This window comes from Rhamphochromis longiceps, linkage group LG9 (genome assembly GCF_057381845.1).
Source record: "Rhamphochromis longiceps isolate RC_006_pf linkage group LG9, R_longiceps_female_GT1.1, whole genome shotgun sequence".
Classification (NCBI taxonomy): Eukaryota; Metazoa; Chordata; class Actinopteri; order Cichliformes; family Cichlidae; genus Rhamphochromis; species Rhamphochromis longiceps.
In genome coordinates, this window is record NC_140565.1 from 11,054,520 (window position 1) to 11,082,310 (window position 27,791).

The 27,791-nt window shown below is 41.1% G+C and overlaps 2 protein-coding genes and 1 long non-coding RNA gene across 4 annotated transcripts; 2 read left to right on the plus strand and 1 right to left on the minus strand.

Moving 5' to 3' along the window:
* The first annotated feature begins 123 nt into the window (after positions 1 to 123).
* On the plus strand, positions 124 to 1,990 carry LOC146661733 (uncharacterized). Its single transcript, XR_014913255.1, has 2 exons — positions 124 to 823; positions 1,034 to 1,990. It is a non-coding gene; the product is annotated as an uncharacterized LOC146661733 (long non-coding RNA).
* Positions 1,991 to 2,957: 967 nt separating this feature from the next.
* LOC146661734 (uncharacterized) lies at positions 2,958 to 19,785 on the minus strand. Of its 2 annotated transcripts, XM_085418228.1 has the most exons (8): positions 18,964 to 19,785; positions 16,809 to 16,927; positions 15,415 to 15,534; positions 15,069 to 15,157; positions 12,901 to 13,072; positions 12,690 to 12,824; positions 5,800 to 5,940; positions 2,958 to 5,657 (listed from the first exon to the last, which is right to left on the minus strand). In XM_085418228.1, exon 8 carries the CDS (start codon positions 5,610 to 5,612, stop codon positions 4,884 to 4,886), a length of 729 nt encoding a protein of 242 aa, XP_085274354.1. In that variant the 5' UTR covers positions 5,613 to 5,657; positions 5,800 to 5,940; positions 12,690 to 12,824; positions 12,901 to 13,072; positions 15,069 to 15,157; positions 15,415 to 15,534; positions 16,809 to 16,927; positions 18,964 to 19,785; the 3' UTR covers positions 2,958 to 4,883. The 2 variants fall into 2 exon arrangements, with proteins under 2 accessions (XP_085274354.1, XP_085274355.1); XM_085418229.1 differs by lacking the exons at positions 12,690 to 12,824; positions 12,901 to 13,072; positions 15,069 to 15,157; ... (1 more) ...; positions 16,809 to 16,927; positions 18,964 to 19,785 and adding an exon at positions 9,347 to 10,606.
* Positions 19,786 to 21,011: 1,226 nt separating this feature from the next.
* Positions 21,012 to 24,455, plus strand: LOC146661735 (uncharacterized). The gene has a single exon (XM_085419502.1). It carries the CDS (start codon positions 21,012 to 21,014, stop codon positions 24,453 to 24,455), a length of 3,444 nt encoding a protein of 1,147 aa, XP_085275628.1.
* Positions 24,456 to 27,791: the final 3,336 nt, after the last annotated feature.

The window sequence follows — 27,791 nt, forward strand, 5'->3', positions numbered from 1 at the left end:
ACGAGGTTGGAGAACACTTTTTTAGGGTTTTTGGCAGGAAACCATTAGAAAACAGAAGGCAACATTAACAAGATTAACCACGAAGAACTGGGACATTTGTCACCTTTTTTCTCCTTCTGATACAATATTGCAAAAGTCTTGAGGCATCCTCATTTCGTTATATTCTGCTGGGAAAATGGGAAATAGGCAGAGCAATTCACTGAAACGTGCAAACATAAATGGAAATACAGTACATAAGGCAAAAATGTACTTGAAAGTCAATATTTGGTATGGCCACCTTTACTATCGAACATAGCCTGGACTCTCTCTTTCCGGAACACACTGCTTTAATAAATGTTGAGGTCTGGGCTCTGGGGAGGCCAATCCATGACTGATCTAGGTATACGTTTACTGCATTCACCGTGTGTTTGGGATCATTGTCGTAATGAATAAAAATATGCCTTTTCCAACTAGATGCTTTTCAGCTGGGACTGCATGATTAATGAAAATCTTAATATCTGGTTCATATTTCCATCAGCTTTCTCAAGATTCCCAACACCACTGGCAGAGCCTTCATCGTGTTTTACAGATGGATGTAAACACCCTCTGTTGGAGTCATATCAACAATTATTTGAACCAAAAATGTCAAATATGAATTCATAATGCTGTAAGACCTGTTGCCACTGATATAGTCCAGTTCTCGTGTAATTTACCATACCTCAGCCTTTTCTCCCTGTTTCTCTTCACTAAAAATGGCTTCCTGACAGCCTTCCACTGAGACCGTTTCTGATGAGGCTTCAGCAAACAGCAGATGGATCCATTAAAGGGCCAGTGCATCTCTCAGGTACTTCAAGTCTTTGCTTTTCTTTATATTTTTCTACATCTTAAGGACATGATTTCCAGATACAGTTCATCTGCTGTACAGAGTTATTTAGTCCTGCTACTTTTCCGGTTTCCTCAATTTTTTTAAGGACTCACAGCACGCCAGATTTTTGGGAACCACCTAGTTGGTTCAAAATGTTATTTTTACCTATCAGATTTTGTTATCTTTTAGATTCTTAAAGTGCTATGCTGTGGTGTGCTGGGGGAGCAGCACAGCAAAGAAGGACTCATCCAGGCTGGAAAAACTGATCAGGAAGGCTAGCTCTGTGGTCGGCATGAAGCTGGACACCCTGGTGACAGTGGCAGAGAAAAGGACACTAAAGAAACTGATGGACATTATGGACAATGCCAGGCATCCTCTGCACACGGCCATTAACAACCAGAAGAGTCTGTTCAGTGACAGGTTGCTTCTCCCCAAGACAAGAACTAACAGACTTAAAAACTCCTTTGTCCCACACGCCATCAGACTGTTTAACTCCTCTCTGGAGGGGAGAGGGAGGGGAAACAGGAGGACAAAGGAGGGGGGAACAACTAAGCTGTAGTGCCTCTTCACCTCACTGTGCAATACCTTTTGTGCAATACTTTTGTAAATAGTCAACAGTGCAATAGACCTCAATACTCGATACTTTGGGAGCCATAAACATCATTAGACCAGTGCACATATTGGTAAATGGACTGGTTCTTATATAGCGCTTTTCTACTCTTCTGAGCACTCAAAGCGCTTTACACAACTTGTGCATTCACCCATTCACACCCATTCGCACAAGCACATTGTTCTAGGTGCTTTCTAAGTAACATTCACACACATTCATACTCCGATGGATGCATCGGAGAGCAATTTGGGGTTAATATCTTGCCCAAGGATATTTGGCATGCAGACTGGGGGAAGCCAGGAATCGAACCACCAATCTTCCGATCAGCAGATGACCTGCTCTACCGCCTGAGCTACAGCCACCCCCTTATTGTCTCTATTGTGCTCTGTCTTGGTTGTTGAGTTGACTAATGTGGAAATAAAATTTATCCAGCAGTAAACCTGAGTTTGCGGTGAGGGAAGCATCTTGTACAGTACAGCACTTTCCAGCAGGAACTTCGATAGAATGTAAAATAAAACATTTTGTGTATTTTAAAATGACATTCAGTGTGTTTTTGTTGTTGCTGCACTAATCAACCACTTACTACTAACTGCAATGGTAGTTTATTGGATTGGAAAGTGTGGCGATGCTCGCCACCTGGTCTCCCTTCTTGCTTGTTGGTGTGGGCAGGTCTCATTTGTAGGTGCTGAAGAGCTGCTGTGGCTCATTTCCATCAGTGGCACTGGCAATACCTGGGCTCATTCTGTCAGTGAGGTAGTTGAAAAACCCCAGTTGGGTAAAGCGTTTGGGGGTTTTTGTTAACAGACATGCTTATCTATTTAGTTGGTGTTATTTTTTTCAGCTAAATTTTTTAGTGCAATTAGCACTTTCAGCATCAATCCATAGCAATGTGTTGTATTTTTCACATTGTCTGTGTGTAAAATACATATGTAAGCATAGATTACACAAAGGATCCTGCACGCCAAGCTGGATACAAATAGAAATCCCTGGAAACAATTCTTTCTGCGCTTAAGAGCAGCTTCCTATTGCAACGCTGGAGGATTTGTCACCATTACTGGATACGCTGCAGAAGCACAGCAAAGCAGTGACTGTGTGGAGTCGAAAACTATTACACCAACTACACTACACAGTCACCCACATTACCCCAATCACTGGCGTGTTTACACAACAGAGACGCTGAGTCTTTGTTACGGGCGCCAGCCACTGTGGCCTCGTTGTGTGGACACAGAGAGACCTTGCTGTGACTCGCGTCTTCCCTGCTGTGGATTTCTGGAAACCGCGCTTAAAGAAAGCACAAGACTTCTTTCGTAAAATGTGCCTTCCTGAACTTGTTGGGAAATACTTCTCGAAACAACGTGCTGCTCTAAATAGCCTGTAATGTTTCATGTTGTGGTTAAAGATTGATGACAGCTGTGTGGTGCGATGTAAATAGTTTGCATTTCATTTTTATGTGATTGCTGTGTACATGTGAATAGATCTATAATAAAGAAAAACAAACAAATATACTATTCTTTTTTGTTTTATTAAAACAACTTCACACAAAGTACAACTATTTACAATGTACAGTACATCCAAAAGAACAGCTTTAAGAATACTCAACAGGAGCAAGTGTCATTTGGCCCTGGTTTGACAACAACACTGGGGCACATATTAACAAAAACACAGCAAACCTTAACGATCTTATCAAGAAGTGTTGTGTCTTCAGCCTCACATGATAAGAGTAATCAGACTGTGTGTAACATTTTGAACTTGTTGCGCAAACTACCTATTACTCGCTCAACATGAATTCTCAGGTGGGCAATTGCTCTCGTTTGTTCAACGTCCCTTGCATCAAGTTGACAGTAGCCTTTTGTGAAAGCTGGAATCTTGACCTCCGCACACATCATTCCTACAGCATCTCTGATGTCAAAGCCTCTGTCAGCCAATACTACGTCCCCTGGTAACAGCTTTTGAAGAATGCCACATCTCTCTATGATGTGTTTATCTGATGCACGACTAGGGCTGGGCCATATTATACCATTCACGGTAATACCGGTATAATGTTAGGCAACGATAGGAAAATGAAATATCGCGATAGAATGGGAGTAAAACGCGCATGCGCAGTGCCTTTGTTTTCATACGCACATGGCCGATTGTTGAGTGAAACAGATGAACCAGAATTGGTTTGTAAAAATGGTGCAACTTCCGTGATGTGGAACTGGTTTGGTGTTTGTCTGTCAGATACACGACAAAGCACATTTTTTTGCAGAACATGCAAGCGGTCGTCGTTATTGTCGTATTTGTCGGACTAAGATGCTCTTAAATCTGGGAGTAATCTGGGTCCTAAACTCCGTATGCTTCAGGTCAAACAACACTGCAGCATCACTGAGAGTTAAAAACTGTCTAAATTCTTTCATCTTTAGTAAAACGATCAGCATTGCTGCTTTACCAGGTGTAACTATAAAGTTTAACTTCCATGAAAACAAAAAGTTATTACATTTAATGGAGTTAGAAGTTAGCAGGAAGCTAGCGGAAGTTAGCTCGCTAGTTTCGCTAGTTACCTAAGCATGATTTAGCATGTTCTGACTGAGAGATTTCTGAAAAAAATCAAACGTACAGCTCTGCTATCACTTCCAACATAAATGAAGACAGGAAACTAAACAGCAGTGACGTTTGTAGGGTTACTGAAGTTGGGCTAGCTGGTATATAATGATGTGCTACGTGATCGCTAGCGACACAGCTATGTTAGCATAACATAAACAGTGAAGCTGGAGGACGAACACTAACACTTTTCCACTTATAAAAGTTAACGTGAAGGTTCTTCATGGTTAGAGACAAATGCAATCGCATGGCAGGATGCTGTAAACGGACCAAACTTCAGTCAGGAGAACAACTGAGATAATCTATCCACAATACCAGGTTAGTCATTAATATACTGCAACAACATGGGAATAGAGCAGCTGCCAGAGAATTCAACATTAATGAATCAATGGTACAGAAGTGGAGGAAGCAAGAAGAATGAGTTTAATAAAGTTTGATTTATCTGACTGCTTTGTTTCGCTTAATGTGCCTTATAATCCCGTGCACCTTATGGTCCGAAAAATGCGTACTGCACACTGCAGTTTAATGTTGCAAAGCACCTCTTTTTAACTTCAGTGGATATTATACATGGTTATGCTCAGGATATGTCAGCCCATTTCTACTGGAAATGCCTTTTGGTTAAACTTTCAGCAAGGAATTTGCATTTGCACTGTTACATTTTTATAAAGCTTTAATGTACATAAAAACCAGCTTCTTGTTTAGGTGAAAATAAATGGAAGGTTGTCTTTTTGCGCTAGTAATGTTGTGGAGTTGTATTTTGTCTCGCATCAATTATATCGTCGGTTATATCATTATCGCAAATTTTCAAATATATATCGTGATAAATATTTTTGGCCATATCGCCCTGCTCTATGCACGACCCCCCCATCCCCTGGAAATGAAAGAAATAGCTCCATGGGGTGTAATCCCGATGAGGTATTTTATGGTCTGTGTACCCTTGTAATGAGAGTATGTTTGTGCGCGTGCCTTTAAATTAGATGGTCTTTCTGTTCGAATCTCAAAACAGTCAACAATGATTGCTACTCGTTTTCCAAAAGTTTCAGTAAACTGTGGAGGCATTGTCGCCTGCAGACAGTGCCTCTCAGGCCAGTGCACCAGTGCTCCTAAGTGGGCATACAAAACATCAATGGTATCGGTGAAGACAGAAGACAGTGTTTTGTGCGACACATGGAATAGATGACAAAGATGCTGGACTGGAAGATCAAGTCTCAGACGCATTAGTGTGAGTAAGAGCATTTGGAAACCTGTCAGTTTCTTCGGTATTGGCAGGAAATCTTTGACAGTGTTGAAGAGGGACATTAAGACTGCATAACAATATAGTCCAGTGTAATATCTTACTTTTTCGGTATCGTCCTTTAAGAAAGTTTCATTCAGCTCTGTCTTTTGCAACTGTGCTCGAAGCAGTCTGTTCTCCTCCAACAGCCGGTTTATTTCTGCTCTGCCCTGTTGACTGCACACACAGTCCTTCGTCTGCCCTTCAGCTTCCGTGACGCTGTCACTCCCATCACCACTGTCCACATTTGCAGCTGGTACGTCAACCTCCACTTGTCCAACACAACTGCTGTCCACTGCCTCCATGACATGGTTGTTGTTCTTCTGTCAGACCTTCATCGATCATCAAGCCTGTAAGATAAAAAATAGTGCATAGACTTAAGGTTAATGTACACCAATATTCCAATGACAGGTGTGTGATTCATCTTTAAGTTATGTGCGGATTAGTGTACCATAAGAGCAATTTAGTATGTTTTCAGAGGGGGGTGTTTACCTGCAATGGGTGCTCTTTTTCGCTTCCGTTGCATACGCCTTGCGTGCCGGTCCGAGTCTGACACAGGTTTGTCGTCGTGCCCCATGTGCAGTGTTGGTGCCCAGTCTGGATTTGTTACATCCATTTCATATGCTGGTTTGCCTGCAATAATGCCAAATCAAAAGCTACTCAGTCGACATGACGTGGTTCTGCAGCATCACACATTAGCATGTTTTATCTCATTATCTATGACCGCAGCGCATTGAAAAAAACCCCACTAAAAGCCTTTTGGTTTGGTCCTTTTACAGCATCCTGCCATGCGATTACATTTGTTCCTGACCACCGAGAACACTCACGTTAACTTTTATCGAGTGGAAAAAAAGTTAGCGTGTTTATATTGTGCTAACATAGCTGTGTTACTAGCGGTCACGTAGCACATCATTATATACCAGCTAGCCCAAGTTCAGTAACCCTACAAATCAATCAATCAAGCTTTATTTATAAAGCACTTTTCATACAGAAAAAATGTAGCACAAAGTGCTTTACATAGTTAAAAGCAGCCCACCCCACCCTCCAACTCACTCCCCACACTCTCAATACACATATATCCCCCCACCCCCACCCACACACACACATACACACACGCGCACACTTAAAGAGTAAAAATTGGGCTGGGCTCGCATGAGCCAAGTGAGGAAACATTATAACAGAGAGCCGTCTGCACCGGGAGCCGGTCACAGACCGCAGCCTCCGGGCTGGGCACACAGCCGGAGGGAGGCCAAGGAGCCCCCCAACCAGGCTGAGAGGACCCCAGAGACCAGCAGCCACGGTCAATAACAGCCCCGGTGCAGAGAGCGCCCTCCGAGGAAACACTGGAGATATGACGCAATACGATATATACAGGGTAAAATGATAAAATAAATAAGAACAGGATACAATATAAATATAAATATAAATAGAGTAAGAAGATTAAAAAATGAATAAGAATAAAATCAAAAAATATTAGGTAAATCCTAAATTAATAATAGAATAACAGGATAGAATAAATAAGCATAAAAAATAAATAAACGCTAAGTAAAAGCTAAATTAAAAAGGTGGGTCTTGAGCCTGTTCTTAAAAACATGTACGTTCTCTGCGGCCCTGAGCTCCTCCGGCAGGCTGTTCCACAGACGAGGACCATACCACTGAAAAGCTGCCTCTCCGTGAGTATGTGTCCTGACTTTAGGGACAATCAAAAGGCCAGTACCAGAGGACCTCAGGGTCCGCGAGGGTTCGTATGGTAAAAGCAGATCTGAGAGATAAGAAGGCCCAAGACCATTAAGACATTTAAAAACCAATAAAAGAACTTTAAAATCGATCCTGAAACACACGGGGAGCCAATGCAGCGATTCTAAAACCGGTGTAATGTGGGCCCGCCCTCTGGTCTTCGTCAGCACACGAGCTGCCGAGTTTTGCAAGAGTTGTAAAGTTGAAATATTCTTCTTAGGAAGACCAGAGAGCAGGGCATTACAGTAATCAATGCGACTGGCAATAAAAGCATGCATCAGCATCTCCGTGTTGGCCCGAGAGAGAATAGGGCGGACTCTGGCTATATTTTTTAGATGATAAAATCCAATTTTGGTTACATGTTTAACATGTGGGATAAAACCAAGCTCAGAGTCAAAAATAACACCCAGGTTTTTCACTTGTAGCGAAGGACATAGTGAAAATGCCTCTAATTTAGACAAGAGTTTCTCTCTCTGAGCCTCAGGACCGACAATTAAAACTTCAGTTTTGTCCTGGTTAAGCTGTAAAAAGTTTTCTGCCATCCAAGATCTTATATCCAAGATACAGTTAAAAAGGGCATCCATTGGTCTGGTGTCATCAGGAGACACGGAGATGTACAGCTGCGTGTCATCAGCGTAACTGTGGAAGTTCACTCCATGCCTCCTGATGACACTGCCGAGAGGCAACATATACAAATTAAAAAGTACAGGGCCTAGAACCGACCCTTGAGGCACACCACATGTCATTTTATGGATCTTAGAGGAGCATGTATCCATACTCACCATAAAAGATCTGTCAGAGAGATAGGAAGTGAACCAGTTGTGTACAGCACCAGAGAGGCCCACCATGTGTTTTAGTCTGTTTAAAAGAATAGCGTGGTCTACTGTATCAAAGGCTGCGCTTAGATCCAGCAGCACCAGGACTGAGAGCTTTTGGGCGTCCCAGTTACATCTAAGATCATTTAAAACCTTTAGGAGAGCCGTCTCTGTGCTGTGGTTCACCCTAAATCCAGACTGGAATATCTCCAGGATCTGTCTATCATTGAGAAAATCAGTAATCTGAGTAAAAACAAGTTTTTCTAAGACTTTACTTAAAAATGGTAAGTTGGATACAGGTCTGTAGTTATTAAAATCATTACAATCCAAATTGCTCTTCTTCAGAAGGGGCCTCACCACCGCCGTTTTAAAGGCAGCAGGGAAGACACCCAACTGAAGAGAGCAATTCATCATGTATAAAAGCTCAGCCTCAAAAAATCCATAAAGTGTTTTAAAGAGTGAAGAGGGGATTGGATCTAAAAGACATGTGGTGGGTCTCACTGTGGAGAAAACCTTCTGAAAGTTCTCAGCATTAACCAGGACAAAGCTGTCCAGTGTCTCCTCAGGTACAATCGAGCCCTCAGATGTGTTTACAATCATATCGCGATTAGATAAAATATCAGATCTGATGGCGCTGATCTTTCCCCTGAAGTGGTCTGCAAACTGCTCACAGAGCGAGTCTGTGGGGGTTCTTTGGGAGCTGTTAAAATCAGGGTTAAATAAATGATCTATGGTGGAAAAGAGGACCTTGGGATTATTTTTGTTAATACTGATTATTTTGGCGAAGTATGAATTTCTTGACTTCCTTAATGTATTATTGTACATTTTAAATTGCTCGGAAAATATTTGATGGTTGATATTATTTTTATTTTTCCTCCATCTCCTTTCTGCTGCCCTGCAATTTCTTTTGAGTTTTTTGACTTCTTCGTTTCTCCAGGGTGATGCATGTTTTACGTTAATCTTTTTGGTGGTGAGTGGAGCAACGGAGTCAAGGCTTTTCTTCAGTTTGCTGTTAAAATAACTAAAAATCAAATCGCAGGGTGCAGGTAAAATCACAGGGGGGCATTTGACTAAAACCCTGGTAAAATTTGCAGCCACTGTCACTGCTGTTTAGTTTTCTGTCTTCATTTATGTTGGAAGTGATAAGAAAGCTGTACGTTTTAATTTGTTTCCAAAACCCCGCAGTCAGGACATGCTATATTGTATTTAGATAGAAGCTAGCGAGCTAACTTGCTGCTAACTTCTAACTCATATGTCATAAATTCCATTGTCATGGGTGCCTGGATGTTTAACTCAGTTGTTACACCTGGTAGAGCAGAACGCTGATAATTTTATTAAAGATGAAAGACTTAAGACAGTGTTTTAACTCTCAGTAATGCCACAGTGATCATTTGATATATGGACCTGCAGCAGAGTTTAGGCCCAGACACGGCTAGTGACGTCAGACTCAACAATCGGATAGTGATATGAATTACTTTAGAACTCACCGGAGAGAAAATGCCGCGAGCAAACCAACAAAAAGCTGGGGATTGCACGGAACTCGATATCCGCTCGTCTCACCGCTGCAATCCATGCCTGGCGTCTTTGTTTGGTGATATCGGATACATGGGATCCCTCACGTTGCCGCCAGGATGGAAAACGATTAAAAGATTAATCCAGTTTCTTGCCTTCACGATCGTGAGATCTAACATTGCAACCGACTACACACGTACCACCATAGCTGAAGCTGTATCCTTTGTCTGGCCTACTGTGATGGCGGCAGGGGGCGCATTCTAAAATGTCATGTGACAATCTGATTCATGAAGAGTGATGATGTCACAAGGACATGTGATGATGTCACAAGGACATGTGATGATGTCACAAGCACATGCCTTTGAGCCTTTTCTATAAATAGGGGTCAGGAGCAGCAAGTTTTAGTCAGTTTGTTCGCAGCCTTCAAACGTTCGACCAGAGATATATTTGAAAGTATTTGTAAACCTCTTCAGAGTCACTGTGCACAGGATTAAAAATGTATCCACGAAAATGCCAACAAAGAATAAACAATCTTGCTGCCTCTCCTTCGAGGTCTGGCCGGCCACTCACTTCAAGAGGGAAGCCTGATATGACACGATCCATTGGTGCCTCATCAGTCCAAAGGACATTACAGGAAAACTCCGACCTACATGCAAAAATTAAACAAATTGAAGAAGAGAAGCTTCAACTGGAGGAGAAGTGCAGACAATTGGAAGCACGAAATCAAGAGCTGGAAAAACAACAGCAACGCCAGCCTTACACAAAAATTATTAGTGAGGCCTGGGAAGGAAAGTTTGGTGAAGCACGACAGAAGATTTTGTTCCTGATGAAGGAAAACAAGACAAAGAGTGCTGAATTAAAAGAAACGTCTGCCCAGCTTCAACGCGCGAATGCTACTATTGGGGAGATGCAAAGGGATCTCCAAAACATGGAGCAAAAGAATCAGGCGCTCCAAGGAACGCTTGATGAAGCTATGGAACAAACTGCACAAATCCTCGGACAGAAAAAGGAAGGGGTCACACAAATGCAGGACCAACTCAAAGGCATAAAGAAAAAATACGAAGTGCTGAAAGTCAGGCTGGATGAAACAGAGTGCAAAAAAAAAGAGCTTCTTCAAGAGAAAGAGCAACAGGAAGAAGAAAAAAAACGTATTCTCCAGGACTCAGACAACTTGAAGCGCGAAAACGCTGAAATGCTTGCACAAAAGCAGCAACAAGAGAAAATAAATGAAGACCTGCAGCGTAAGCTTCAAGAAATCACAAGAAGAAATGAGCAGTTAGAAAAGATGCACAAGGAAAAACAACAGCAAAATACAGACAAGTGCAATCTATTAAAAGAAATGGAGCAAAGATGCCAGAAACTTGAGAAGGAAGTTGAAGAAACAACCGATCAGTTGAGAACCCTCATCCTAGAGAAAAAAGTGGTCGTGGAAAAGCTCATGGAAAAGAAGAAAAAACGTTTCCGCTTCTTCTGGAGGAGGGACACTCCTGCTCTTTCTACTTTTTCTATTTTTTCTACTGCTGACGTCACCTCGTCTCCCTCCACCTCTGTTCCATCTTAATTTTCACCTCTCCTCTCCCCTTCTCTCCTAACACTTCTTCCCTCTCTCCTTCATCTTTTTTCACCCCAACCAGTCCCGGCAGTTGACTGCCCCTCGTGAGCCTGGTTCTGCCGGAAGTTTCTGCCCGTTTAAAGGCAGTTTTTCTTCCCCACTGTCGCCTAGTGCTTGCTCAGAGGGGATTGTTGGGGTTTTCTCTTTTCTTTTTTTTTCCCTTCTTATTACCATTTTCCTTTATTTACCGATTTGTTTTGTTTACTTTTCTTTTATGTTGTTTCTTTATTTACTTGTTTAACTTTTTTTCAACTTATGTAATAAACTAATAAACCAATTGAATTTATCCTCTGCGTATTTTACATCTAATCTTTAAAGAATATTTCCAAAACATTTTCAAACATCACGATCTGTCTTTTGTTTGCTTGTTAAAACCCCGTAAATGGTGAAGTAAAAACCCTGTGATATGGTTTAAAACATCAAAATAGACTAAACAACTAGTCTAAAACTAAGAGACACAGGATAAAGTTGGTGTGAAGGTTTCAGTCTGTGAATGAATCTAAGCACCATCACCTTAACTTTAAATTCATCTCTGTTACCCTCTTTGTGACTGAACTCTGACCGTGAGCACCACAGCCACTGCGCACCAGTCACACGCACTTTAAATCCATCACAGTAAACCAGTTAGTTTACCTCAGTTTGTTTTGCAGCACATTTCACAACATGCAAAAGCATAATGTGCCATGTACAGACTCAAAATCTGATTTAAAAACATGAGGACTGACCTGTAAGCTTTACATTTACAGTTTATCACATACCACTGAGCAGTTCTTACCTGTAATTCTAAGCCCTCTTCTTCCTTTTCTGGTTTAAAACATCAAATTAGACTAAACAACTAGTCTAAAACCAAGAGACACTTAAATATTAAGTTAAACCTCTGGGGTTGCCGGACGCGTCGGCGCGTCAAAATCACATGACCAATTTAAGACGACACAGCTACAAGATGCAGCGATTCAGAGGCTGTATCCCAATTCAGGGTCTGCAGCCTTAAAGGCCGCATTTTAAGGCCGATTACGTCACAGCGACGCGACGAAGGCCTAAAAATAAATGTTTGTTTCAGTTCTATGAAGTTCTATGAGTATTTTGGATTAGTAGCACTGCTGTGTTTGTTGCATCATATTGCTGTAATTGTTTATATGCTTTATATATTCTGAGGTAAGTTGATCTATAGTGTTACATCATATTCTATAAGGATGTTATGTGTTTGTGTACTTTCTGCCCAGTTTGACCCATTTAGCAGAAGTCAGCTTGGTTCCACTTGCCTCTTACCCGTGATTTCAGTGGAAATTTCAAATTCAGGATCTGACACACACTGTTTCATGTCCTACACAGTTCTTGCAAGTTCATAGAAATTTCTGTTCAATTAGAACCAAATATTTGAGTTGATGGTTGAAATTGTTGTTGTAATTTGTGTTTTAAATATTTTTAGATTGATGTTTTGTTTCCTTTACAATATTGTAAAGGAAACAAAACATCAATCTAAAAATTGTCCTCTTTTTTATTTTTTTATTTGGGCTTCTTAAATTTATTTTGGGCTACCAAAAACTGAAGAGTGCCTGCCCGAAGGGCTACCAGGGATTTTGAAATTTTGCGAGCCCTGCTTATGCAAGGTAAGTTTCATGTTGGACTCATGGTTCTTTGTTAGTCCAGTTTAGGATGACGTATGTATCATATCAAAACTATGTCATATCAAAACAACCCCACACCTGCAGTTGTTTCAGTTTTTCACAGGTGTTTCCTGTCAGCTGGTCAACCTCACTCAGGTGGACATCCATATCAGCCAACCAAACGACAAGCTCCTCCCTTTGTGCTTCAAATCCCTCCCACTCTGAGACAAGGAGCTGAGAGAGAAAACAAGGGTCAATTATAAAGAAGAGAGAAAAGTGAAACCCTCCTGAGAAGGTCTGACTCGCATACCTGCAGTCGACCTATGATTGGCGTTCACGTCATCCCAGCGGCGGCCGCACTCCCTCGCCAATGCCAGCAGCCAAGTCTGCAGGGTGCCCTGGAAGAGCAGAGTTAATGTTCGACTCCTCCTGGTCAGGCTCTCCAGCTGGATGAGCCGAGGTCTCCCCTCTCGCCGCCGCCTCTGAACACACAAACACAAATTGCATGTGAAGCAGGAGGTGCAGATTTTTTTTGCTATTGTTTTCTAAATCCAGGCTTGATCACGTGGAGGTATTTGGAAAACTTTTTTTGGCCAGCGGACGACTGTTGTCTCGCAGAAAGTCAAATCAAATGTATGCGATACACAATCAATTCACAAGAACACATTAAAACAGAAGGTGCCTGATTTCAACTCAATTCTGCATCAAAACAGGGTAACAGAATTAAAACGAGTGTTTGCAGCAAATGTGAGCACAAAGCCTCACTTTGTACAAGCCTGCTATTAAAGTTCTCCTCTATGCAGACAACCTTCCTGTTTTCAAGGCACAACTTGGATCTGCTGCACAAATCTTATGGATACACGCTAAATGAAACAGTAGTGTGCACGACTCCAGATTCTGATCCCTCGTCCTAATATGGTCCTAAAAGGCTCACAAAAAACAACATAGCGATAGCAATAAAGCAAATGTTGAGGCTTCTAAATACAAAGTCCATAAACCAATGGCTGACATGGGTTTTATCATAAGGGTGATAAATATACAACATATGTTCTTAAGACTAAAAGTATAATACAGATTTTAGTCTGAGAGATCTGATGTTCATTTACCTGCAGATGCACTATACGTGCCTGCTCCGTGGTTTTCCACAACATTTTGCACATCACTATTTAATACAGGAAGTAGGTAGGTGAACTAAAACAAGTCATCTTTCTTTGTGAGAGGACAATATTAATGAAATAAACCTCAATGACATCATAGGGATCCCTAAAGATGCTCCTGCTGCTTTTCTTCCTCCTCATCCTAAACTTCCTTCTCCTCGACTTTCATCCAATTGTACTTCAATCTACTTGTGTTTCTCCCCCTCCTCTTCCTCATTTTGTTGGAGCTGTGAACAGAATTAGTGTGAATCTGAATTAATTTGTGCAAAAAAGTAAAATCTACAGCTTTTCAGTCAGAGGTGGTCTTTTGATTTAAGCCGGGTAGAGTAGATTTATGTGTTGATGCTGCCTGCTTCATCTCTGCGACTGGCTGCTGAGTGATATTTACACCCCGGCTGGATTACAAACTTTAACCACGTGCTGCACTTTGGCCCAGCGTTGATACCTCTTGTTAGTATAATGAACTCTTCTTGGCTTAATGTATGATGGTGGATAAATGAAATGTACAAAGAAAATTTAACTATATTACAAAAGGACATCTATCTTGGTAACATCAAATGACCGGAGCATAACTTGTTAACTAGTCTGAAAATAAGTTATACAGGAACAGTCACAGACACACCTTCTCATGTGTCACATTTCTATTCATTCAAAACACTTATGCATTGCTGTATTTTATACAGGCTGATGTGAGTATTTACACAAGCACACACACACACACACACACACACACACACACACACACACACACACACACACACACACACACACACACACACACACACACCAGCTTATTTCTCTCTTATCCAGAGAAATCCTTTCATCAGCCTTTCAATGCTGGGTAATCAAAGTATAAAGAACCATGCCAGTCTCCTATTGCCAGAGGCTGAAGTGTGTGTGCAGTCACCAGGTGATAATCTGATATCATGTACTTCCCCACTGATGTTAGTGGGGAAGTACGATAGTGGCTCAAGAGTTGGGAGTTCGCCTTGTAATCGGAAGGTTGCCGGTTCGAGCCCCGGCTTGGACAGTCTCGATCGTTGTGTCATTGGGCAAGACACTTCACCCGTTGCCTACTGGTGGTGGTCAGAGGGCCCGGTGGCGCCAGTGTCCGGCAGCCTCGCCTCTGTCAGTGCGCCCCAGGGTGGCTGTGGTTACAATGTAGCTTGCTATCACCAGTGTGTGAATGTGTGCGTGAATGGGTGGATGACTGGATATGTAAAGCGCTTTGGGGTCCTTAGGGACTAGTAAAGCGCTATATAAATACAGGCCATTTACCATTTACCATGTTAAGTAATATGAAAAAAAAAATGAATCCCACCTTAGGCCGAATGTGTGACTCTCTTCGTAGTGGAAGAGAGAATGAATCTTCCCATCCGAATTCACGGCAATCAGTCTGTCAATCAAATCCTGTGGAGTAAAATGAGAGGCTTTGAACAAGAATGCACCGGATAGGGTGCAAAACGAAAACTGTGTGGAAATTTACAATGGGTAAGGTGGAGAACGTATATCAGTCTCAGTGTGAGAGGGTTTATTTGAATGCGTTTGAAGTAAAACAAATGGGTGGGTGGTGTTTGGAGGCCAAATAAAAAGTGCAAACATGCCCTCAGATGGATGACAAAAAAAAACTGCAGTGTGTGGAAAAGAAGAAGAAGAAAAACACTTACAGGTATGGAGGTTGGCATCTCCCTCAGGGTGTATTCGCTTTTGTTGGCCAAAGACTGTCGGCCCAGCAGTTGCCACACCGACTGGGAAGAGGAGAGGAGGTTGACCAAGTACAGGAAGGACTGAAGAGGAAAGTAAATACAGCAGCTGTTAGAGAGAAAAAATGTATTTGCTTTTAAAGACCATTGTGAATGCATTTGTGCACGTCATGGATTGATCAAATCCTAACACATAATAATAATATAACACTATTCAACTACAAACACTACCGATAATATGACAAATAATATCTGTAGTATTCAAAGCAAAACAAAATGTAAAAAGAATTTATGATTGCAAAGATAAAACATGGTTTACCACACTCTCAAAACTGAATAAGACATATATTCTGAGCAGAGTGGTTGAGCAGAAACCTATTGCAGCCTGAAGAATATTAAACTACAGGAAAGCTCCCTGCATTTTTCACTGGGTCTGGTAGAACAGGGAAAACATATCATCAAAAGCATCAAAGGAAAAAAAGAGAGACACTTGCACAAACGAGCTACAACTTAGATTATATTAAACAGCTTCAAAGAAACGTAAAGAAAAAAACAAGATACGATGGATTTTTTTTTTCTAAAATAGAAATATCTATACTTTCATGTGTCTTCTGATGTTTCTGTGCATGTGTGAACTTATCTTCATATGTACTACCAAACCTCCTACTGTACTTAGCACAGATTAAAGCAAAGACTCGAGTTAATTCACCAAAGTGCTGGTGTGTGTATATTTAGTTTTCCTTTGACCTCAGCATATATGTATAACCCACTGATAAGGCAGACTTTAAAGTCGCCTGTGGCAGGACACAGTTTACACATCACTGGCTGTCCGTATTCACTTGGCTAGTCTCTCTGAGAGAGATGACTTGGCTGCTGTCAGAGGCCAAGCATCAGACACACACAGACAGGCTCACGCTGGAGCTTGTTGAAGCTTTCCTGAGAGAAATTCTGCCAAAAACATAACTAAAAATGCAGTCTTATGAAAGTAAGGCTTATTTGCCCAGACACCCATAAACCAATCAGCAAAAAGCCTTTCTTGTTAACAAAATCACTATTGCCAGTTTCTTAAATATGAATATTCACAAGTGAATTTTCTACATGGCTGCTGGTATCACAGCAACACATGGACCACTATTCTGAGTCCTGGGTTAATAATAATTGGAATCAATTTAATTTTAATCAATTTAAACACCTTTGTAACCAGTGAGCTAAAAACATGATGGAAAAGCAAAACTTCTAAGAGATCTGTGTCTGTACTATTATGTAGATATCTAAAAATTGGGGCATTGTGGGCTCCAGGAAGTTTCTCCTTCTCCCTCTCTCTCTCACACACACACGCACGCACATACATACAATACCTTAATGCAACTCCTATCTGTGGGGTCAATGGGAGTTGGTTTGGGACGGACCACTCTGATGTCGTCACTGCTGCACTCAAGAACAGACCATAGCTCTAGTACCAGGGCCCGAATAAAGCCTGAGACAGAACACGGAGAAATTTGTTGTACCAAACATTTATTTGAAATAGCAGCAACTAAAATTATTAACAGTGCTTTAATAAATAAACGACTGACTTTGTTATTGTGTCCAATCTTTTAAAGAAATCTGTCTTTGCATTGCTGGCACCGTTTTGATTGGAGGATTTGAATCTCAGGAAGGAAGGAATTTATAATGCCACTCCCTTTGATCCCATTTAATCTCTTCCCTGTTGCACTTTGGCCTGTCAGTAACTACATTTGAATTTTGCAGCTTCTGATTGGCTATACTTTTACAGTGTAAAAGTATAGCCTTTATTGCACATAAAGGCTGGATAAAAACGTTAATGCAATCAAAATGTACGCAGCCCTCGCTGGAAAACTGGGGATACAGTACAGTACATAAATGATGAAGCAAAGACAAAACATTAGTGTCATGGAAGAAGAAATAGTCAGTGCATCACGGGAAGCTCCCAGCAATAAAACCTGCATTTGTATTGACACATAAACCTTAATTTGTGAGCAATTTTCAGTGTATTTCAGTTAAATTAACGAGACAAATATAACAAAAGGGATTTTATACTTAGAAGAAGAATATGAAATTGAAATATTAAACTAAGAAAACTATAAATACTGCAGTTCTAGAGTTACAGATATACAATTAAGCTTTGCATATCAGTGCTGTATAACCCAGGGAATGTACTTTTTTTTTTATAATTGAATAGTAATGGAAATCATGAACTGTTTTTCAGAGGTCATAGATCAAATGAGCAGTAGAGTTTTTCTCACAGAATGGTTCTTTCACATAGAAAGCAGTGTGTGCTGCAGGTTTAGCAAATGGCCCATCATTTGTAAGCTCTGTCTGGACTATATCACTTTTTGAGGTCATCCTTCTTTCTGTCAGTCTGCCCAAAACATCAACGGTATCGGTGAAGACAGAAGACAGTGACACATGGAATAGATGACAAGGATGCTGGACTGGAAGATCAAGTCTCAGACGCATTAGTGTGAGTAAGAGCATTTGGAAACCTGTCAGTTTCTTCGATATTGGCAGGAAATCTTTGACAGTGTTGAAGAGGGACATTAAGACTGCATAACAATATAGTCCAGTGTAATATCTTACTTTTTCGGTATCGTCCTTTAAGAAAGTTTCATTCAGCTCTGTCTTTTGCAACTGTGCTCGAAGCAGTCTGTTCTCCTCCAACAGCCGGTTTATTTCTGCTCTGCCCTGTTGACTGCACACACAGTCCTTCGTCTGCCCTTCAGCTTCCGTGACGCTGTCACTCCCATCACCACTGGATTTGTTACATCCATTTCATATGCTGGTTTGCCTGCAATAATGCCAAATCAAAAGCTACTCAGTCGACATGACGTGGTTCTGCAGCATCACACATTAGCATGTTTTATCTCATTATCTATGACCGCAGCGCATTGAAAAAAAAACCCACTAAAAGCCTTTTAGTTTGGTCCTTTTACAGCATCCTGCCATGCGATTACATTTGTTCCTGACCACCGAGAACACTCACGTTAACTTTTATCGAGTGGAAAAAAAGTTAGCGTGTTTATATTATGCTAACATAGCTGTGTCGCTAGCGGTCACGTAGCACATCATTATATACCAGCTAGCCCAAGTTCAGTAACCCTACAAATGTCACTGCTGTTTAGTTTTCTGTCTTCATTTATGTTGGAAGTGATAAGAAAGCTGTACGTTTTAATTTGTTTCCAAAACCCCGCAGTCAGGACATGCTATATTGTATTTAGATAGAAGCTAGCGAGCTAACTTGCTGCTAACTTCTAACTCATATGTCATAAATTCCATTGTCATGGATGCCTGGATGTTTAACTCAGTTGTTACACCTGGTAGAGCAGAACGCTGATAATTTTATTAAAGATGAAAGACTTAAGACAGTGTTTTAACTCTCAGTAATGCCACAGTGATCATTTGATATATGGACCTGCAGCAGAGTTTAGGCCCAGACACGGCTAGTGACGTCAGACTGAACAATCGGATAGTGATATGAATTACTTTAGAACTCACCGGAGAGAAAATGCCGCGAGCAAACCAACAAAAAGCTGGGGATTGCACGGAACTCGATATCCGCTCGTCTCACCGCTGCAATCCATGCCTGGCGTCTTTGTTTGGTGGATACATGGGATCCCTCACGTTGCCGCCAGGATGGAAAACGATGAAAAGATTAATCCAGTTTCTTGCCTTCACGATCGTGAGCTCTAACGTTGCAACCGACTACACACAGTCACTGCTTTGCTGTGCTTCTGCAGCATATCCAGTAATGGTGACAAATCCTCCAGCGTTGCAATAGGAAGCTGCTCTTAAGCGCAGAAAGAATTGTTTCCAGGGATTTCTATTTGTATCCAGCTTGGCGTGCAGGATCCTTTGTGTAATCTATGCTTACATATGTATTTTACACACAGACAATGTGAAAAATACAACACATTGCTATGGATTGATGCTGAAAGTGCTAATTGCACTAAAAAATTTAGCTGAAAAAATAACACCAACTAAATAGATAAGCATGTCTGTTAACAAAAAAACCCAAACGCTTTACCCAACTGGGGTTTTTCAACTACCTCAGGGACAAAGCTTTACCAAAATCTTCCAACTCAGACCCTGTGACAAGGTCTGTGAAAACCACGTTTTTATGCCTGAAATTCTACAGTACTACACTCCCACCAGATGAGCTCATGCAGCCTGTCACGAACCGGGACATACAACCATGACAAAACAGGAGATGCACACACAATTTATTGTGTTATTAATTTAGATCAACTGTGCTAATATAGTATACCAAAATGAAAACAATAACTCAAATTTCTCATGTACACTTTCTACAGAGGCACCATCGAGAGCATCCTGTCGAGCTGCATCACTGTGTGGTTTGGAGCCTGCAATGCGTCCTGTCATAGAACCCTCCAACGCATAGTGAGAGCTGCAGAGAGGATCATTGGTGTCTCTCTCCCCTCCCTCCAGGACATTTACAGCACCCGTCTCACTAAAAAAGCCCTTTGCATAGCGGCTGATCCCACGCACCCAATGCAAAGCTTCTTCAAGCTGCTGCCGTCAGGGAGGAGACTGCGGAGTCTCCAGGCCAGGACCAGCAGACTGAAGGACAGCTTCATCCATCAGGCTGTCAGGAAGCTTAACTCCCTCCCGATTCTGCCCCCTCTCCCCTCCTCTCCTCCATGGTCTCACTGAACTCTGTCACATACACACACACACACTCACTGGCCTGCACCAGTTACCAGTCACTTTGTGGAGCATTGGACTGCCATTACCTCATAAGACTTTGTTGTTATACTATCTCTAACCGTATATTACTAGATGTCCATTTGCACTATTTGCCTATTTGCACTACTCTGCCTGGTTTACACTCAATGTCATTTACCCATACCTGAATATTGTATATTGTATATTGCATAGCTTTCTTGTTAAATTGTATTGTATTTATTTAAATTTTTACTTTTTAATTATTTTATTTGCATTTTTTAATCACTCTCTTATATTTAAATGTTCATTTGCTATTTCATCTAGGGTTTGAGAGTAACGAAATTTCTATTCTCTGTATGTCCTGTACATGTGGCAGAATTGACAAATAAAGTTGACTTTGACTTTGAGATATTTGAGGTTGTGCTGAAAATAATGGTGCCAAATAAGGCAAGAAAAACATATTTTAAAGGTGAAATATAGAGGTAAAATCAAAAATAGTCAAGAATGGCCAATTATACCCTGGACCACAGAGGGTTAAATTTGAAAACGGTTTTAAAAAAAAACATCCCCATTCTAAAATGTCATGTGACAATCTGATTCATGAAGAGTGATGATGTCACAAGGACATGTGATGATGTCACAAGGACATGTGAGGATGTCACAAGCACATGCCTTTGAGCCTTTGAAGTTTTTCTATAAATAGGGGTCAGGAGCAGCAAGTTTTAGTCAGTTTGTTCGCAGCCTTCAAACGTTCGACCAGAGCTATATTTGAAAGTATTTGTAAACCTCTTCAGAGTCACTGAAATTTTTTTTAAACGTTCTCACCAATTCACTGAGCAAACAAACACATTTCAGTCAAGATGACTTTCACCTCAAATCATCTTGAAATATGTAAAGGGACCCTTTTGGGAGGTCACTACAAGGTCGAGGGTTTCCTTGAAGAAGGGGGCTTTGGTATTGTAACCAAATGTTGCAATACAAAAACCAACAAAGTCGTTGCTATTAAAGTCAACAAGAGCGACCCTGAAATTCTGCAACAGGCGAAAATGGAAATTTACATACTGGAGAAGCTGCGAGGCTTGGATGCAGATAGATGCAACATTGTTAAATGGAATGACTTTTTCATCGACAGTGACCGCATCTGCTTAAATTTTGAACTCCTCGATGAAAGCCTGTGGCAGTACATGCGGTACCGGAGGAACCGGGTTCTCCCAGTAACAGAAATCAGGCCAGTGTTATTTCAGCTCGCAAATGCCCTGTCCCACCTGGGTTCTTTGGGAATAGTGCATGCTGACCTCAAACCTGGAAACATAATGGTTGTGGACCGCTATGAGTGTCCCATCAAAGTCAAACTTACAGACTTTGGTTTTGCATGTCCCGCATCTACAGTGATTCCTGGTGACTGTGTGGGGACGGTTGGTTATAAAGCACCTGAGGTTATGATTGGTAGTCTATTTAATGAAGCAATAGACATGTGGTCCCTGGGGCTGGTAGCTGTGGAGCTTGCTACTGGGTATCCTTTCTACCCTGGGAGAAATGATTATGATGTTTTGAAATTCATCATACAGACCCAGGGACAGCCACCAGATCATGTTTTAGACTCTGGCTTTTACACTGATAACTATTTCATAAAAGACAACTACAACGGACAACACTGGACATTTAAGACCGAAAGACAATTTCAAGATGAGACAGGTTGTCAGTCCAAGGACACTCGATGCATAAAACTTAAGTGCCTCGATGACCTTGAACAACTACTGAAGATAAGGGGGTGTTGGGAAAAAATCCAAAATGTATTTGTCAGCCTAATCAAAGAGATGTTAGCATTGGATCCAAACCAGCGCATAACACCCTCGGAGGTTCTCCACCACCCCTTTTTCAATCCTGGCCTCTCTAAGAGTTCTCCCTGCACTGACATGAGTAGCACAGGGGGACAAAACCTTGTGGTCTCTCAGCAGCCTTCTAGTTGCAAAAGAGAAGAATCACAGAAAATCAGCTGCAGTTCCCAAACCTCAGAAGAATTTTCTCAACAAGAATACGTCAACGCATCAGCCAACACATCCTCCTCTATAGATGATCTTGAAATATCTAAAGGGACCTTTTTGGGAGGTCACTACGAGGTCGAGGGTTTCCTTGGAGAAGGGGGCTTTGGTATTGTAACCAAATGTTGCAATACAAAAACCAACGAATTTGTTGCTATCAAAGTCAACAAAAATAACCCTGAAATTCTGCAACAGGCAAAAATGGAAATTCTCATCCTGGAGCAGCTGCGAGGCTTGGATGCAGATAGATGCAACATTGTTCAATGGAACGACTTTTTCATCGACGGTGACCGCATCTGCTTAAATTTTGAACTCCTTGACCAAAGCCTGTGGGACTACATAGAGGACCCGGAAAACCAGGGTCTCCCCATAAGCGAAATCAGGCCAATTTTACATCAACTCACAAATGCCCTGTCCCACCTGGGTTCTGTGGGAATAGTGCATGCTGACCTCAAACCTGGAAACATAATGGTTGTGGACTGCTATGAGTGTCCCATCAAAGTCAAACTTATAGACTTTGGCATTGCATGTCCCGCATCTACAGTGATTCCTGGTGACTGTGTGGGGACGGTTGGTTATAAAGCACCTGAGGTTATGATTGGTAGTCTATTTAATGAAGCAATAGACATGTGGTCCCTGGGGCTGGTAGCTGTGGAGCTTGCTACTGGGTATCCTTTCTACCCTGGGAGAAATGATTATGATGTTTTGAAATTCATCATACAGACCCAGGGACAGCCACCAGATCATGTTTTAGACTCTGGCTTTTACACTGATAACTATTTCATAAAAGACAACTACAACGGACAACGCTGGACATTTAAGACCGAAAGACAATTTCAAGATGAAACAGATTATCAGTCCAACGACACTCGATCCATAAAACTTAAGTGCCTCGATGACCTTGGACTAATGCTGAGTATAATGTGGGGCTGGGAAAAAATCCAAAATGTATTTGTCAGCCTAATCAAAGAGATGTTAGCATTGGATCCAAACCAGCGCATAACACCCTCGGAGGTTCTCCACCACCCCTTTTTCAATCCTGGCCTCTCTAAGAGTTCTCCCTGCACTGACATGAGTAGCACAGGGGGACAAAACCTTGTGGTCTCTCAGCAGCCTTCTAGTTGCAAAAGAGAAGAATCACAGAAAATCAGCTGCAGTTCCCAATACTCAGAAGAATTTTCTCAACAAGAATACGTCAACGCATCAGCCAACACATCCTCCTCTATAGATGATCTTGAAATATCTAAAGGGACCCTTTTGGGAGGTCACTACGAGGTCGAGGGTTTCCTTGGAGAAGGGGGCTTTGGTATTGTAACCAAATGTTGCAATACAAAAACCAACAAAGTTGTTGCTATTAAAGTCAACAAAAATAACCCTAAAATTCTCCAACAGGCAAAAATGGAAATTCTCATCCTGGAGCAGCTGCGAGGCTTGGATGCAGATAGATGCAACATTGTTCAATGGAACGACTTTTTCATCGACGGTGACCGCATCTGCTTAAATTTTGAACTCCTTGACCAAAGCCTGTGGGACTACATAGAGGACCCGGAAAACCAGGGTCTCCCCATAAGCGAAATCAGGCCAATTTTACATCAACTCACAAATGCCTTGTCCCACCTGGGTTCTTTGGGAATAGTGCATGCTGACCTCAAACCTGGAAACATAATGGTTGTGGACCGCTATGAGTGTCCCATCAAAGTCAAACTTATAGACTTTGGCATTGCATGTCCCGCATCTACAGTGATTCCTGGTGACTGTGTGGGGACGGTTGGTTATAAAGCACCTGAGGTTATGATTGGTAGTCTATTTAATGAAGCAATAGACATGTGGTCCCTGGGGCTGGTAGCTGTGGAGCTTGCTACTGGGTATCCTTTCTACCCTGGGAGAAATGATTATGATGTTTTGAAATTCATCATACAGACCCAGGGACAGCCACCAGATCATGTTTTAGACTCTGGCTTTTACACTGATAACTATTTCATAAAAGACAACTACAACGGACAACACTGGACATTTAAGACCGAAAGACAATTTCAAGATGAAACAGATTATCAGTCCAACGACACTCGATCCATAAAACTTAAGTGCCTCGATGACCTTGGACTAATGCTGAGTATAATGTGGGGCAAGGAAAAAATCCAAAATGTATTTGTCAGCCTAATCAAAGAGATGTTAGCATTGGATCCAAACCAGCGCATAACACCCTCGGAGGTTCTCCACCACCCCTTTTTCAGTCCTGGCCTCTCTAAGAGTTCTCCCTGACATGAGTAGCAAACGGGGACCAAACCTTGTGGTCTCTCAGCAGCCTTCAAAACAGAAAGATCATAGAGAATCAATCTCCAGCATTGCTTCAACCACGGACAAAAATGACAAAAACACAAACAGGGATTGTAAAAAGCCATTAACAGCAGATTACATTGCAAGAATTAATTAAGCTGCTCCAATAATGATCACTTTGGCTTTTTTGTCTTTTTTAATTTTCACTCCCCCCACCCCAACCAGTCGCGACAGATGGCTGTCCCTTTAAGAGCCTGGTTCTGTCGAAGGTTTCTTCCTTTTAGAAGGGAGTTTTTCCTTCCCACTGTCGCTCATTGCTTGCTCATAGGGAATCACTTGATTGTTGAGGTGGCCAAAACTCTAGGGGAACTAGCAATTCTTGTGAAAATTGAAAAGGGAAAAAAAGCCTAAAAACATAAAAACAACTGATGAATATGTTCTTGAACTAAGGCACAATTTTGCTTAAAATCCATTAAGTAATCTCTGTGTCAAGTTCTTACCAATATTCAAAGCGGAGCAGCGGACAACTTACCATTACATCAGTCCTTCAATCAGACATAATTTGATCCAAATTGGAAATAAACTGGATGTTTATTAAATAAACCAGCTTTAAGCATCATCTAATTGTTGTTTGTAACTCTTTTTAAATATAGTGCTAACCTTTAGCCTCCTAGTAGACATACATGTTTTATAAATGGGAAAATCCTCTTTTCTTTAGAAAAGTTAAGCTCTGACCTTGAAGTCAAGGTCCCTGAGATTTAAACCTTACAGAGATTTTTAGTAAATGCTACCATGGTATTAATTAAAAAATTCTACATTGTCTCGTTCTTGAGCTATTGCATTCACAAACTTGGGTGTCCACAGCGCCCCGCCATATACCAGACTCAAAAGATTATGAGGTAGGTGTTTTGTTTTTGTTTGTTTGTTTTTTAAGTTTTTTCATAAAGATTACAACATAAAAATAACACAATTGGGAATATTATTGTCATTTTTGAAAACACTATTTTGATGTTATCTAATGCAGTGCAAAAAATAAATAACTAAATTGATAACTGGCACTGAGTCTTCTGTGTGCACACATTCTGCATCAACACACAGGGAGACACTGAGACTTCAGAAATTTTTCACTGTGTTTGTCTATACAGCCACAACTTTCAGATTTTTCACAAACAAGCAGCATGGATTTTGTCCTCATCATTTCAGCTAGAAGTACTTTATAAGGGGGTCTTTCAAGTGAACATTGAACAGGTACAGGTGCTTGAAATCCTTGAAAATGCTCGTTCAGGAGTTAGGCCTTTTTCATACAATCCCCCCATTTTCAAAGGCTCAAATTGGATTGAACAAGCACGTTTTTTTGTTAATAATTGACCGTTTGGAGTGTAGAACTCATAGATATCAAATGTTGTTTCCTCCCTTGCGAGGCCTTTACTGTATCTGCCTTCAGTTCTGGTTGCTTTGCACTGTGAAGCTATTTGAAAGTATTTGTCAAAGAACAATGAGCACTAGATATCCACTAGATGGTGTTATAGTAAAACACAAGCATAACCCTCACTTAGACAATTTTACCTGATACACAGTTTGTGACCATGTATTTACTCTTCTGGCACTTTGCCTTCACAATTTTGTATTAATTTCACTACCTTTTGGCATGATCACCTTTTAATTTGTTTCTCACATTTGTGACAAAGACACTGCACTGGAGGCAAACAAGACTGTGTAAATACATTCAGCAAGTTGGATTAGTTTCCAGTTTCTGCTGAATACAAGCAAAAACCAGTCACTTCAGAAAGATGTTCAGAATAAAATCTGTAAAACTGCCAAAGAGCAGCACGTGAAGGTAACCGACATGAAGATAACAACAGGGTAACAAATGCAAGTGAATATGAGCATCTTTTTATTTCGCAGCCTTCCGTAAAGACGCTGAAACACATGCAGTAAAAGCAATCTTTGGAGGCAACACCCTTTTTAGTACTTTGCTGTATTTGTTTGTGATTGTGTGACACTGAACCACAGTGCTATGTATATCCTCTGTAACACTCAGACGTTTCCAGATCAGTGTTTCCCCCTCAGCTGTTTCTCACTATAGAGTCTTTCCTCTGTAACAATGAGGCACTCAGAAAAATTATGGTTCTTAAATGGTTCTTCAGATGGCTTCATGGTTCTTTAAAGAACCATCATACGTCAAAGAACCTTTTTATTTTGTGGATGGTTCTTCAGCTATTACAAATGGTTCTTTAAAGAACAAAAGGTTCTTCATCCTTAGCAATCTAAGTTTGATGGTGTAAATGGCATAAATATTTATTCACTATAATGAGGCTGTGAATTATACTGTGTGTTTTCTTTGTGTGCATGTGTGTGCGAAGGGGGAGGGCAGGTTACCTGGCAATTACCCTTTAAGAGAAGATGGTAGGAAACTGAATATTCAAATAAAAGTTAGAAATATTTGCTTAAAAATATACTGGTGGCAGGGGTGGGGGGCCAAAGCCTAAAGACCCTAACCCCCCCCCCCCCCCCCCCCACACACACACACACACACACACCCCTAACCCCACAAACACATTATGAATATGGTGAGTTAACAAACAGTAGACACAATACACACATTCAAATACTGTACTTTAGTTTTAAATTTTAATAAAGCATTACCATTTTCTACTCCAAGGCATTACTTTTGAGATTATTATATATTTTTGAAAATACAGCATAATGATAATACTAATTATTGTAAACTTTACAAACCACCCAGCAGTATGTAAAGTCAAATTATAAGATACAAGTAAATAACAATTGCAGAACAGAATGTCAGTGTAATAAACACACACTTCGTTTTGACAAATCACAACTTAGGTAAATGATCTGAGTAGTTGTTCATCACTGAGCAATTTGTTAATATGTGTTTCGAGCCAAATAAATGACAGGGAGAGAGAGTGACGTCAGAACACGTCATACTATAACCTCCCGGGAGCGGACGGAGGGGGTCAGTCGTTGGGATGCGCATGCGCAGACAGAGTGTGCGAGCGGCAGGCCTTGACCTTTCGGGAAAAAAAACTCACGGACGGTGACAGCGAGGCGGATAACAGTCTTCAGTACCTGCTGGACTTTGAAGCTGTGGATTCTGGGACTGTTAGAAAAGGTAAAACATTTCCATTAAAACCTTATTACTGTTTTGTTTTTGTTACTCGTCATTGTAGCTTGCTGTTAATGTTGTGCTAACAGTAGCGATTAGCTAGATACGTTAGCCGTTGAGGTCAGCGCAATTTAGTATCCGGTATACAGAAACTGTTTTCCTAACAAAACCACTGTTATAATTAAGTGAAGCTG

Bases quoted from the DNA above. Each gene is read 5' to 3' on its own strand.
- LOC146661735 (XM_085419502.1), top strand. From the start codon at position 21,012: ATGACTTTCACCTCAAATCATCTTGAAATATGTAAAGGGACCCTTTTG.
- LOC146661734 (XM_085418228.1), bottom strand. From the start codon at position 5,612: ATGGAGGCAGTGGACAGCAGTTGTGTTGGACAAGTGGAGGTTGACGTA.